At 61.4% G+C, this 14,031-nt stretch overlaps 1 protein-coding gene across 3 annotated transcripts; it reads left to right on the forward strand.

The window, feature by feature from the left end:
• Positions 1-397: 397 nt before the first annotated feature.
• Positions 398-12,482, forward strand: CARHSP1 (calcium regulated heat stable protein 1). Of its 3 annotated transcripts, none has more exons than XM_032327728.1 (4): positions 398-500; positions 7,965-8,129; positions 8,849-8,971; positions 10,668-12,482. In XM_032327728.1, exons 2-4 carry the CDS (start codon positions 7,972-7,974, stop codon positions 10,828-10,830), a joined length of 444 nt encoding a protein of 147 aa, XP_032183619.1. In that variant the 5' UTR covers positions 398-500; positions 7,965-7,971; the 3' UTR covers positions 10,831-12,482. The 3 variants fall into 3 exon arrangements, with proteins under 3 accessions (XP_032183619.1, XP_032183618.1, XP_032183620.1); XM_032327727.1 differs by lacking the exon at positions 398-500 and adding an exon at positions 6,369-6,486; XM_032327729.1 differs by lacking the exon at positions 398-500 and adding an exon at positions 6,481-6,558.
• The last annotated feature ends 1,549 nt before the right edge of the window (positions 12,483-14,031 follow it).

Consider the following 14,031-nt stretch of genomic DNA (forward strand, 5'->3'; position numbering starts at 1 on the left):
CAGCTCTTGGCTTGTCTCCCTTCCATCTCTCTCTTCGTTCCTTCTCGCCGTTCCCGGAGCTCTTTCTCTCGGTCAAGATGGAGGCGCCCGGGGCCGTCCGGATTCGGGAGCGAAGGTCAGCTTCGGGCCGGACCCGCAGCGGGTGGTTAAGGACGAGACCCGCACAGGCCTTCCACTCTTCAGGGGACTTCTCCGACCTGCCGTGCTGCGCGGGCGGGGCATCCCCCCCGGCTGCCGGGCGAGGCAAGGGGGCCGCGCTCCCCGGCCCGCCCGGCGTCCCGCGCCCTCCCCGGTCCCGCGCGCAGACCCGAAACTCCCGCCGGCGCAGCCGCGTGCGCCGCGCTTCCCGGCCGTCCGGCGCTCCGGCCCGCCGCCCCATTGGCTGGGGGCTCGTGGGGGCGGGGCCTCGGGGAGCCCCGCCCCGCGGACCACGCCCCCCTCCCGGCCCCTCGGCTCCCTCAGTCAGAGCCGAGCAGCTGGCGAAGCGGAGCGGGTCGCAGGTAGGGGAGCTTCTCCGGGTCCCCCAGAGGGGTGTGGCGGAGTGTCCTCTCCGGGGCGGCGGGAGCGCGGACCGGACCTCGGCCGCCCTGTGGCCTTGTGGTGGCCGCCCGCATCCAGTCCCCTCTTGCATGGGGGCTCCGCCGGCGTGGGGGTCCGGGCTGGGTCTCTAGGCCCGGAGGAGATGCCCGGGCCGCCGCGGCCTGTCTGGGGAGAGCAGGTTACTCATCCCCGGGAAGGGGGCGGGTGTGGCCGCAGCCGGAGGGATTTGGGGCGGACGTCCGGCAGCGCTTGCGGCGTGCAGGGACAGCCTCCCCTCGGTTTGCCCGTGGGCTGGACCGCGAGTGGGGGCCTCGCGGGGCGGAGCGGGGTGGGGGGCGCCGCGCGGACCCCAGGCGGGGCGGCCCGCGCGGGCGGTGGGACCCGGGTTGCGGGGGATGTTGGGGCGGAGGGAGTCGTCCTGGCGCCGCACGATTGGCCGCATCTGGGGGAGGAGGAGCCGCGGGGCGCTGTCCGAGTGTTTGCGCCCGGATGGGGGGCCTCAGGGCGGAGCAGAAAAACTTCACCCGCGCCCACAGGCTCCCTCCGGGCGCCTGCCCGTTTGCAGGCCGGAAATGCAGCGCTGTTTTTTGATTTTTTAAAAGAAAGTCCCAGGCCCCCGCATCTTCTCTGGGGTTGGAGTGGATGTGTGTATGGGGTGGGGTGGGTGGGTGGGGGGACGGGGAAATCAGCCGGTTCCAGGCAGGGCCTGCGTTCCCCTTGGCGGAGGTGTCTCGCGGCAAAAGAGGAGGCCTCCCGCCTCAGTTTCTCCATCTGTAGACGAGTGGTATAACTTCTTTGATAACGGGGTGTGAGAGAATAAAAGGAGGAGGCTAACCCAGTCCCGGGAGAAGCGTTTAGCTACTGTCATATATTTTCTTGCCTTTTTTTTTTTTTTTTTTTTTTTTTTTTTAATATTTGTCTGTCTCCGCCTCCAGTCTGGCCCCGCCAATCCTCTCGTCTCTCCGAAACCAGAAGGAACTTGTAAAAACAATCGGTTCAAATCAACTCCCTGCCTTAAAGTCGTCCGCTGATGTCCCTATTGTCTAAGTCCCAAACTTGTCCACAGGGCTTTCTGTCACCTTCCATGGCGACCCTCTCCAGCTTCCACCACCTCCTTCCTTCCCCCGGGCCTTTGCTCCTGCAGGTCCCTCTGCCAGGAATGACCCCCTCCGCGCCCCCCCCCCCCAGAAGTGACCCCTGTAAGACTCAGGGCGGCCTCCCCTCTTCCGCCCGGCCCTCTCCACCTACTTCTGCGCTCCGGCTGGGGGCGTGGGGGCTAGGGCCCTGTAGCGTCGCGGAGCTGAGCCAGACCCAGCGGGGCCCTGGGGCGCTCGGTCGCCATTAAGGGTGGGTTCCCCTGGGAGGGGAACGTCTTTCTTTGTCCCGCGGAGGGGCCGAGCAGGGCTTTTGGTTTCTGTCTCATCAGCAGGGACAGCAATGGGAGGGATTATTCTAGATGGCCCCATGCCTGACAGTTCCCCCATTAGCGGCTCAGGTATTGTTGACTGAGGCCATTGTAGCGGGCACCGTCTGCACCGCGTCCGGGGGCCTGGGATGCTGCATTAGTGTCCCGTTTGACAAATGAGGAAACTGGCGTCGAGTGGGGAGGTCACTTGCCAGGGGTCACAGGGGCAGCGGAGAGCACAGTCGGGCCTGAAACTCCGGTCAGGCCCCCCCACCCCGTGAAGTCCTGGGGTGCGGGGAGAGCTGGAGGCAAGGATGCCAAACGGGAATGCGTGACCCGGGGGTGACGGGGTGCAGAGTCGGCTTCTGGCTCCGAGCTGAGGGGGGCGCAGGGCCCTTGAAAGTGGGAGGCGCGGCGCTGGGCGACCTTCTCCGCCGGGCGGGGCTGGTCTCCGCGAGGCCGTCGGGGTGCTCCGGGGCCGGGGTCAGGCGGCTACGCTGGAGGGGCCGCGTCGGGTTCCCCAGCCGCGGGTCCAAGGGTTTCCGGCCTCCTCAGCACTCTGGGGCCCCAGGGAGGTGGGGGGAGGGCGGCAGGGCACTTTCCGGCCAGGGGTCTGTCCGCGTCTGTCCGCGGGCAGCACCCTCCCGCCTCGTTTGTGTTTCTGCGGCGGGCCCCGCTGGCTCCGGGCGGCGGCTGGCCGGCGGTGGCCCGGCGCCCCCGGCTCCACTCGGCGCTCCTCCCCTAGCCTCCTCCGCCCCGCCCCTGCCTCCTCCGCCCCGCCTCTGCCTCCCCTCCATCCACTCCCTCCCTGCCCGCGGCAGCTCTCTCCCGAACAATAGAGTGGGAGGTGGCAGAGGCCCGCCTCGGGTCCCCTCCCGGGCCTCTCGCTTCCTGGGACCCCTCTGTCCCGCCTCCACGTAGCGGACCTGCCCCTCCACAGTCAGCCCTCAGTTCTGCCAGGCGGGGGCTCAGCTGGCCTGGAGGTGGGGAGGGAGTCACCGAGTCTCAGCCTCAGTTTACAAAGGAGGAACCTGGGGTGCCCTAGAGTAACTTTGTGAGTCATCCAGAACCTCACCCCTGTCCACCCCCCCGTTTCCCTGCCACCCTCTCACCGGGAGGTGACACCTGCCAACCCACCGGCTGTGAAGGGCAGGTCGTGAAGCCGTCCCACGCTGATGCTGCTCTGTTCCCTGCCTCAGCAGCACCTGCTGCACTGGGGGCACCTTAGGACCACCCCATTCCCGCCCTTCAGAATTAGAGTCTGCATTTTATCACCGTCTCCACACACTCGTGGTGCCCCTAAAGTGTGAGAAGCTCTCTGTGCCTTAGTTTCCCTACCTGTAAAATGGGGATTAAGGCATCTCCCCAGCTGTGCTGCCTGCCGTGGGCATGAATCTAGTTCAAGTACAGCGAGGTCGGTGGGTCATGGGCAGTGGCCATCAGATGAATCAAAGCACAGCCTCACTCTTGTCCCCTTTCCCCAGCCATGGCTGGTTCTCCAGTGCCCTGCCCCCCACCTCTGTGTGGGCTGGTTCAGAGCCACCCCCACGTGCCAGCAGCGGCCTGGTCCTGCAGCTGGGACGCGTCCACACATGATGCCAGCCCTGGCTTCCCCCAGCCAGAAACCCATGTGAGGCTCAAGACACCCCCCGTTTTCAGTCCACGCTTGGAGTGGCCTGGCTTTGCCAGGAACCACACGGAGAAAGAAGCACCCAACGTGATTGAACCCAGTTCTTGCTCCCCTAGACTCCCCCCAGGCCCCCGTCTTCCTGCTGTCCGGGAGAGGTGTGAAAGCTACCAAGAATGGAGTCTTGGGAAGTAAACTGCAAACTCCCTCTCACTAAAGTGTAAATGACTGAGAAATACTGTCAGTGCTCCCCTCCCTGCAGAAAGCACCTGGCTCTTTGGCTTCAGACGGATTCATCCTTGCTATGGTTGCTGGGTTCTCAGGGTGGGGAGGCAGGAGGTGGGGGCTCACAGGGGTCTGCAGGGTTGTCTGGAGTCCCCAGATAGGTGAGTGGGCTGAGGGGAGGTGTTGGAAAGGCCAGAGCCTGGTGCCTGGGTGGACTCTCAGAACTTAATATGAGGACAGGCAGGGCCTGTGGAAAATTCCCAGGCTATTTTGGGTTGAGGCCCCCTTCTCCACCCTTTCCAGGGAGAAGGGCCCTGCTGACACACCCCTCCCCGAGGGCAGCCAGGGTGGGAGCGACTTCCTGGCTCCCTCACTTCTAGGACCTTGGGTCCCCCTCCCCTGGCTCTGGGCACTGTTTAGAACCTGGGGTGGGGGCTGACTGAGGGAAGGGGAGCATGCGCTCTCCCCCCTTCGCCCCCTCAGACCACCCGTGCTCCCCTCCCCTGCTTGCTTTTTCTCCAGAACATTTCCCCAGTTTAGTTCTTAGCTGGGGGGTCCAAGGCAAGCTGCTTGACACTTTGTGCCTCAGTTTTCCCATCAGCAAAGTGGGGATGACGGAGTAGAGCTGGGCGAGGTGCCTAACTCCAGGACACTGCTCTTGTCCCTGTGGCTGTGGGTCTCCAGTCCCCGAGCGTAAGCTCCTGAGGGCAGGAATTTGCTGCCCTGGTGTCCAATTTTCCTGCACATAGTGAGTGTCGTCTGGCAACCGCTGGAAGGTTGTAGCCTTTATCAGGGTCCTCAGGGGGCCCCCAGTGTGCTTGCGGGACAGACGCAGCCCCACCTGGTCCCCTGGTGTGCACACACAGGCAGTGACAAGCCCGTGCATGTGAGGACACACATACACGTGTGCACAGACACGTACATAAGCACAGGAGCTGTGACACGCCCTGGCCAGGGACGTTTAGGCCACTTTGCTGCCCGTCAGAGGCCCCTCCCATGTCTGGGCTTCAGGCATCTTCTTGCAAACTGTTCCTGGCCGGCCGGCCGTGGGGAGCTGTGGGGAGTTAAGGGGTATTGGGCTGGTGGTGGAGGGGGCTGGTCCCAGAGGGTGGGCCCCGCCTCTGCGGGAGCCCTGGACCCTGGTGGGAGGTGTATCTGGCCCTCTGTACAACCTGTCCCCATCTGTGTGTAGAATGGGGTGGGGGGGCTCGGCAACAGCTGCAGGGTTGGCTCCTGGGTGACTGGCTACCCCCTCCCCCAGCTGTTTTCCTGACAGCTGGACTCTGACCCCGGCCTTCCCCACACAGAGGCCATTCACTTCTCTTTCTCTCTGCCGGCCCTGGGGCTGGGCTGGCCTCTAGCCAGGCCTGCCCCAGCTTCCCCAGCTGCTCTCCAGCTCAGATGGGCTGAGAGAGGCGGGCAGGGCAGTGGTGAAGGACCTGGGGTCTCCCTGCACCCCCCGCCCCAGCCAGTGGTGCCCTCTGGCCCCGGTTTCTAACACTGCTGGACATGAGCATGGCCGTCACCACCCCTTGCTGGACTGTGCTGACGAGAGAGCATATCAAGTTCACGGTGGGTGCCAGGCCGATGCTCCTGGTTCTTATGCTGGCTAGGAAGGGTGCGCTGGTCTCCATCAGCCCCAGTGCTGGGCCCTACGGACATGGAGGGACTCTGTGCTGCCCTCAGGTTGCTCTCCCCCATGGCCACGGGCTCCCATTGGCATCTCTGAGGTGTATTTGGGGAATCAGGGATGTTCTGGTGGAGAGAAAGGGGGCCCCTAATTTGGGCTTGTTTCATTAATTCAGGGGGAGGTGGGCATGGTAAGGGGTATGCAACGGATAGACAGACAGATGTGAAGAAAGGAGAAGACACAGGACATTGATGATGATGCCCTCTAATTTGCAAGCTGGCCCTCGTCTCCTGGCTCTCACCTCCCCATCCCTGGTGCCTACCACACTGCCTCCTTGCTGGCCTTCAGCCACACCTGGGCCCTTGCCAGCCTCAGGGTCTTTGCATAGGCTGTTTCCCCTAACTGGAAGAGCCTCCGGGTTTTTCAGATGGTTGACTCTTATTGTTAGGGCCCCACATGTACCCTCATTAGAAAAGCATCTCCACCCAATTACTTTTTCTGTGTATTTCTTACCAGCCCTTTTGGGAATCTTTGATGATCTTATTTATATTCTTATCTACCTGTTTATTTTCTGCCTCCAAATTCAGGGCCCGTGTCTCTAGTGCCATGACCAGAGGGCCTGGCACCAGTCACCTGTGTGTGGAATGACCTTACGACAGTAGTTACAGCAGTGATTGCTGGCAGTTACTGCTCGCTTGTGCTGGGTTGATGCTGAGTGCTTAGCGTGTGGTCTATGATTTCAGCTTCATGGCAAAACTGTGAGGGCAGATGTGCCTGACTGCAGAGGAAGGCCAGGAGACTGTGTTTGGTGGGGCTGGGGGTCCCCTGCCTCCCACTGCTGTTCCCCCTGCTGTCCCGGGAAGCCTGGGCAGGATGCTCCTTTCTCTGGGCCAGCCCCCTTCCCAGAACCCCAAGCACTGGAACATTCCGGGACTCTATGACCTGTGCTGCTGGGTCATGCTGGAGCCCTGAGCCCCAGCCCAGCAGCCGGGACCTTTATGAGGTGGGGGTTCCCCGGTCCTCCCTGGCCACGGCTGCAGCTGAGAGAAGGGTCAGGAGGTACTTTGTCGCTTCCTCCAGAAGGCCAGCCAGCCCTCTCTCTTCCTAGCAAGACAGAACTAAGCCAGACAGGGGAGTGTGGGGGGCTGTGGGTAGAATGTCCGGGAAGGGGACAGGGCAGAGGTTTGGCCCTTTCGGGGGAGGAACCAGGCCTGGGTCTCAGGTGGCTTGGGATGCAGGCAGAGGGCACACTCCTGGGTGATGTAGGCTGAAAGCCCAGGGCCCGGAGCCACAGAGTCACCGTCAGTGAGGGAAGCAGGATGGCAGTTGGGGGTTCAGGGTGATCAGATCTTCGAGTTTTTCCCAGAGTAGTTGGAAGCCCCCGTTTGAGGGAGCTGTGTTTAGGATAGCCCCTGTTTTCAATGTGAAAACCCTGTGTGAGCCCCACAAACCCTCGGGGCTGCTGCTGCCCCAGCTCGCCCTGCCTGCCTGGGCCGGGTGTGAGTTCAGGGCTCCGCCGCTGCTGCCCTGGCCTTGGGGCCTGGCTCTGCTTCATCTTCCCTGCCATCACCAGCCCCAAACAGGTGCCCAGGGATGCCCACTCAGCTGCCCCATGGTACAGATGGGGAGATTGGTCCCAGAGAGGGGGAAGGGACTGCCCGAAGCCCGCCAGCTCCCGAGCTTTGCTCTTTCCTGTTGGGCTTGATCCAAGGCCAAGTCAGAGCAGGTACCTTAGTGGTCACGTGTTCAGGGCAGTGGCCACGTCCTGCTCTTGGCACAAGTGCCAGATCCGGGCAGCAGCTAGGGAGTCCGCCAACCCCGGAGCCTGTGGCCAGGTCTGAGCCCAACTCTGGTGCACGCTGAGGGTGACCAGGGGAATCAGTGTCCTCGTGGCCAGTGGCCCAGGCAGGGTGCCAGCTCAGCGCCTGGACACGTAAGGGCCTCTGCAGTGCCGTGCCACGTTGGGTCCCTCGGGCTCGCTGTCCCGAATGCAGGCTAGTGACAGCCCCCGGGGGATGCAAAGCTGGGGTCTGTGCCTCTCCGGAGGCTCCTCTTGGGGGAGCACTGTGTGCGGTTCTCTTCCTTCCCTCTCCGCCTTCCCCATGGTGCCTGGCACTTAGCAGCGGGTCACGTCTGTTGGGGAGCTGGAGAGTGATCTAGGTGGCTGGCATTAAAGCCCGCATACCCTCCCTCCTTCCCTGCCATGAGTATTGACTCAGTGCCCCATGTGCGCCAAGATCTGTGCTGCGTGGAGGGGACGTAGAGGGGACTGATGCCATCCCTGTCACGGGGAAAGCGGGCATTTCCTGGCAGAACGATGCCAGAGGGAGGCCTATGGCTGCAGCAGGAGCTGAGGCACCGACCCAGCTGGGGCGACCCGGGCATGTTTCCAGAGAAGGTGACCTCTATGCTGAGTGAACTTTGCACCCCAGCCAAGAACAATCGGTCTCAACTGGCAGATTCTCAGACACAGGGCTGGGGGGTGCAGGGCCTCCTTGCAAGGCATTAGCCCCTGAGAACCCTCTGTCTCTCCTTAGGTTAGCCATGTCATCTGAGCCTCCGCCGCCGCCACAGCCCCCAACCCACCAGACTTCAGTGGGGCTGCTGGACACCCAGCGGGCCCGAGATCGGTCACCGTCCCCTCTTCGGGGCAACGTGGTCCCCAGCCCACTGCCCACCCGCCGGACAAGGACCTTCTCAGCGTGAGTCTTGGGCTAGCCTAGTGAAGCTTCCTAAGATAGGTCTCCTGCCCAGAGCCAGAATCATTGTGTCTGGTCATCTCTGTGCCTCAGTGTCCTTGTCTGTCAAATGCAGAGATAAATGGGTTAGGGTAAGGACCGATGGTGCAAGACTAGGAAGGTACCCTGTAAACTCTGGGGGGCACTGCCCCAGGCCCCTTGAGCCTGCCCCAAGCTGGGGGTCATAACAAACGGGAAATCAGTGGGGTCTTAAATGATTGGGTGTTAACCGCAAACAAGCCTCTTCCTTTGCGAGACCTCGACTTCCTCAGCTGCAAAATGGGGACAGTAGCAGGTTGGCTACAGAGCTGCAAAGGACTTGCACGGTGCCTGGCAGATCCATATCTCAGGCCCAAGGAGTAGAGGCTGCTGTGATTAATAGTTAGTCCTTGGAGGGATGCTCGGAGAGCTTTTAGTCTAACCCCCTTTCCAGATGGAGAAACTGAGGCCCGAGAAAATTTGCCAGGGTCATCAGAGAGTGTCTCTTACTAGAGTCTGTGAATGGCTCCCACAGTTGTGCAGTGCACAACTGCACAGCTGGACACATTATGCCCCTGGCTACTGCCTGGGGCACAGCTTTTGAGGGGGAGGTTCTGGGATGAGCTGGGTGTGTCCTGGGAGAGTGGGAGGCCGTTTTGGAGGGCTGGTGGGGGCCTCCTCACACTTTCCTCATCTCTTGTCAGGACGGTGAGGGCTTCTCAAGGTCCTGTATACAAAGGAGTCTGCAAATGTTTCTGTCGATCCAAGGGCCACGGCTTCATCACCCCGGCCGATGGCGGCCCCGACATCTTCTTGCACATTTCTGAGTGAGTCAGGGCTGGTTTGCGTGGTTTGGGGCGGGGCAGGGGCTGCCTAGGCCCCAAGGAGGCAGGGGGAGGGTGTGACTTTGGTGGGCGCTGTGTGTGAGGGTGTGAGACTCTGCCTGTGACCTGTGTGTGACTGTGCCTGGGGGTGGGGTGGTGAGGCTGTACTTGGCAGTGTGGGAGGCTGCAGGTGACTGTGTGTGTGTGTGTGTGTGTGTGTGTGTGTGCACGAGAGATAGAGAGCGCATGTGTACACAGGTAAGTATGTTGAGAACCCCTGGGAGGGGTCTGAGTGCCCGTGTGTATCTGGTGGATGGGGACGGGGCCACCCCTGGGAGCTGCAGGAGTTGCGTTGGACCTAGGGTCTGGCTTCCTGCTTACCTCGGGGGACGCCACTTGGTGAGGCCAGGGGCTGCATGACCCCCGTGCTCCAGGAAGGAAGACTGGACCTGGACCCTCTCCCCTGCCACTGCTCACTGACGTCCTTCCTTCCTGTGTGGAAACCCTCAGGAGGCCCAGGGCGCGGCCCACACATTCGAGATCTCAGTGCTGGAAGGCAGCCAGCAGCCTGCGCTTTTCTCCCGCCTTCAGATATGGGGGGGCCCTCCTCACGCACCCCTTACCCCTGCCCCATTCTTTGGCCTCTGCCTCCCCTGATCTTTCAGTTCAGGCTGTGGCAGGCTGCGTCCTACCCCACACAGCAGACCAGGCAATAGAGGAAAACCCCGTTTCTGCAGGCAGGCAGGGCACTGTCCCAAGTGATGGTTGGCATGGGCGAGGGATTCCTTCCTGATGCTTCTCCCCGATGTTCTTGCACGTTGGGACTTCACGGACCCTCTACCGTGCACACACGAGAAAGATGCGGAATCTGCGTGTCTGACATGTGTCTGCACACGTAGACTGGTGTGTACGTGTATTTTCATCTTGCCCCTGTTCAGAAGGAATCTGTAATGGTTTACAAGGATAGTCACAGGGCACCATGAAAAATAAGTTAGTAAGGAGAACACGGGGCTGGGGAGCGGATCAGAAAGATGGAGACACGGGATGTCTGCTTCCACGGCCGGAAGTGGGCAGCAGGTGTGTAGTCCTGGGCTTCCAGGTGGCTGGATCCAAGAGGGAGGCACCATTTACTAGGGGGTTCTTCCGTCAAGACAAACCAGTTCCAAGAGCTGAGGGGGGTGTTCCTCTTGGAGGGGTCCTCAAGGGGGCGTCAAGATGGGCACCTCACCGGGACGGGCAAGATGGTGGCTTGTGCCCCCTCAAACATGAGAGAATCTTCCTGGGGCGGTCACAGGGAGAGGACGCTTTCTGGAACTAGCTTTAAGCACAGAAGGGACTTTCCTGAAGCTTGCTGAGTGCCTGGGGAGTCGGAGGGCAGAGGTGCACGCAGCTGGGTTTGGGGGGGCTCCTGGGACCAGGGTGGGTGTGCTGCAGCAGCTCAGGAAGTCGTCGCACCAGCGCTCGATGGTGACTTGTCTTCCTCTCCGGCTCGGACCAGCGTTCCCTGCCCTTCTGTCCCCAGGCCCATGGTGCCTCCATTTAACTGAGAGTGTGGAGCCCTGGACGGGCTGAGCCTGGTCTCGGCCTCTTTGTCAGGGGAGACGAAGGGGGCCACCGAGATGGGGTGGCCCTCTGACCAGCAGGGGCTGCGGTCCTTTCTGAGTGCGGGGCACTGAGTGCTGTCTCCTCACCCCTGCAGTGTGGAAGGGGAGTACGTCCCCGTGGAAGGCGACGAGGTCACCTATAAGATGTGCTCCATTCCCCCCAAGAACGAGAAGCTGCAGGCCGTGGAGGTGGTCATCACCCATCTGGCTCCAGGCACCAAGCACGAGACCTGGTCCGGCCACGTCGTCAGCTCCTAGGAGAGGCCGGAAGCACCCCTTTCTCCTGGGCTTGCGGGAGACTCTCGGGGGAGGAGGAGGCAGGACCAAACTGGAGATGCTGGTCTGCCGCTTAAGGTGGGGCTTCAAAGGGAGAAGCCCGTCGGTCCCTTTCAAGTATCTACTGGAGGAGGGGGCGTGGGGGGCAGGCATGGGGGTGCTCTCGGCCACCAGCACAGCCTCTGACCATTGCAACAGTCTCTCACCATCTGAAAAGCATTAAAAGCATGGAAAAAGGGGTGCCCGCTGGTGGCTGAGTGGAGGGTCCAACCCCAGCCCGGGGGTGGGTCAGGCTTCCCCAGCCCACAGAGTCCTTTGTGCCCCTGGACTGGAGACCCAGTCCCCGGGTCCAGTCCACACCAGGGCTGACCGGGGCCCTGCACGTTTCCTCGGATGCACTCTTACCCATGTGGCCACCTTCCTCATGCCCATGGCCCCGGGCCCAGGCCTTTCTCTTGCTCCTTGTAGCTGGTTCTGGGCGGGGGAGAATCTGGCTCAACAGTGCGAGCAGGGGAGGGCTCTGGTGCCTTGCAAGTGGGAAGTGTCACTGCTGAGCATCTGGGGGAAAGTGCTTCTCCGGGAGCCCTGAGCCTTCCCCCTTGGCTCTGCCGAGCTCCGCTGCATCCTCTCCTAGGAGCCCGGTCTCCTTCTGCCTTCAAGGTGAATGATCATCATTTCGAAGGCATTTCACATTCCTGGTCCTTTAGGTGGTGGGTGGGCATGGGAGCAGGGAGGGCCTTTGTTTAAAATCAGACCTTTGTCCAGATCCATCCAGAAGAGAGTCAGCAGCTCGCTTCCGGGCCGGCCTGGTCAAGTCAAAAGTTAGAGGAGAAATGCACCTTTGGTGTGGGATTTTCTTGCAAACTGGTGTTAAGACATGCTTGGGATTTTCTTCTTTCCTTTTTTACCGAAGGCTCTCAGTCAGAGCCAGCCCTGTGCGCACTCCGCTGCCGACATTTTGAACCTTTGTAGATATTTGCCGTAAACATATCCTTGGGAGTTTCTTTGCGGTGGCTTGGTTTGGCTTGGCTCTCGTTGTGATTTAAAAATAGAAATAGCTGGGTAATAATGTTTTGAAATATGGGGCTTATGTTTAGTCAGGAAACCATGCGTCAGTGCAGGGAAGTGACCCCTTGAAAGCCTGGGGGGCAGACGGGGGTGTTGCGCACAAGGGAGGCTGGCCGGGGGGTGCCAGGAGCAGGAAGGCCCTTGTCGGGTGTCTGTCTGTGGTCCTGTTTGTCTTTCCGTCTGGGAAGAGCTTCCTTTGAAAGGGGTTGGAAGGTAGAAATATTTTGCTGACAACTGGTGAGTTTTTAAAATACACAAATAAGTGTGTTGACTGTGCGTGTGTGTGTGCACGTGTGTGCTGGCAGACAGTGCAGTGAAACAGCGCAGTGAAGCGAGCAGTTGGTCTGCTTTTTTCCTGGCCTGTGGGGCCCCCTCGAAGGGCCCCTGCGCCCCCTGCCTCCTGCTGGGTCCGCAGAGGCCTTTGCTGGCTGCGCGCCTTGCTTCCGGAGCTGCTTGAGGGAGGACGTCCGATGCTGGGGACAGAGCTGGGAACAGCCTCCGGGATTCCATCCACATCTTTCCTCCCACCAGCCGCTTCTCTCTCAATAAAGTTGTGTTTTGTGCAAGGCTCTGCGTTGTTTGTGGAGGTGGAGGCCGGCTGCCTCTCCTGCGAGCCGGCAGGTAATGGGCCTGTCCCCGGAGTGGGGCGGACACAGTCACGCTGTTTCATTCATTGTGCTTCACAGGCTGGGTTTTTGGGGGTGGCGAGGAAGAGAATGGGACCGTCCCTTTCCCCGTAGTCATCCTCCTCCGGTGTCGGGCAGCTTCAGTGGAATCAGGCTTCGTGACAACCAAATGCCACTTGGCTCCGTGGAAGCACTTGAACTTTTACTGTGTTGAGTCTGCGCATTGAGAGCAGGGGCAGGCCGGCCCGAGGGGAGGCTGGTGGTGGGAGGTGTGAAGGCCGAGGGCCTGGGTGTCCAGGAGCATGGTGGGGAGGCGCAGGGTGTAGGGGGACGGGGCTGCAGGCGGGGCTGCTCTCGGGGGGACTTATGGGGCAGCCTGGGAAGGCCTTGCCCAGCCAGGGTCTCCTGAGGGGGAGGGGAGGTCGTTTTTGATGGTGCAGCGTATTTTTACTGCAATACTGCTTTTCAAAGTGTGTTTGGAACAGTTACAACCAGGCCAAGGGACCTGTTGAGGGCGAAGCCAAAGCAGGCGTTTATTCCAAACAAGCAGCTCTGTCGGAGGGCTGCACGGAGCCAGTGTCATCTGGGGGAGGACCTGCAGGCGGAGCAGGGATCCAGCTCTGAGAGAAGGGTGGGTTGGGTGGCCGTGGGACGGAGCCCAAGTGGCCTGATGAGGCCAAGGTCAAGGAGCGGTGGGGGAAGAGGAAACAGCCCTTGGAGAGGAAGTGATTCAAGGCCACCACCACCTTGACAAATCTGCCAAGTCTTCCCGATGGGGCGCTCCCCACCCACTGGCTGGAGACCTTGCCAACTGTAGCGCAGATCCTGAGCTACCCCGCCTCCCCCCAGGATGGAGTACAGGCGCCTCAGTGAAATACAGGAGGCCTTCCTGGGGGCTTCTCCCTCAGGAGTGCCCGGCTGTGCCCTCCCTGGGGCTGCTCGCTCCAGGGCCAACCTTGGCTGCCCTCCTGCTCAGCACTTAGCTACCGCGTTGGAGATTCTTGTGTGTCAGCTGCCAGCTCTGGAAAGCTGAGGGGGTGACTTACCCGCACCTGCACAGCAGGGCTGGTACTGCCTGCCTTACAGGCTTCCCGGGGGGTTCGTGGAGGTAGTAACAGCCTGGCTGGAGGTAGCTGGTGTGTGCTATAGGGGCCATACCCCGCCCGACAGAGGAGCAGACAGGCCGAGATGAAGCTGTTCTGAGTCATGGTGCAGGTCAGCAGCAGAGCCAGCGCAGGGGAGGCAGGCGGAGGAGATGGCTGGTGGCAGAGGCAGGCCCCAGGGATGGGGAAAGGGTCTGCCCCAGAGTGTCCACAGGCAGTCACAGTGGGACCCCCGGGAGGGGCGGGCCCAGCCTGACACCTTGGGGCACCTGCTCAGGGCAGCCCAGGCAGGGCTGTCTCCAGTTATAAAGGTTGGGGCGAGTTTCAGTAAGACTCCGTTGTCTTGTGCTGCTCTTAACAATGTAAAGAATCTTGCGGATCCTTAC

This window comes from Mustela erminea, chromosome 20 (genome assembly GCF_009829155.1).
Source record: "Mustela erminea isolate mMusErm1 chromosome 20, mMusErm1.Pri, whole genome shotgun sequence".
Taxonomy (NCBI): Eukaryota; Metazoa; Chordata; class Mammalia; order Carnivora; family Mustelidae; genus Mustela; species Mustela erminea.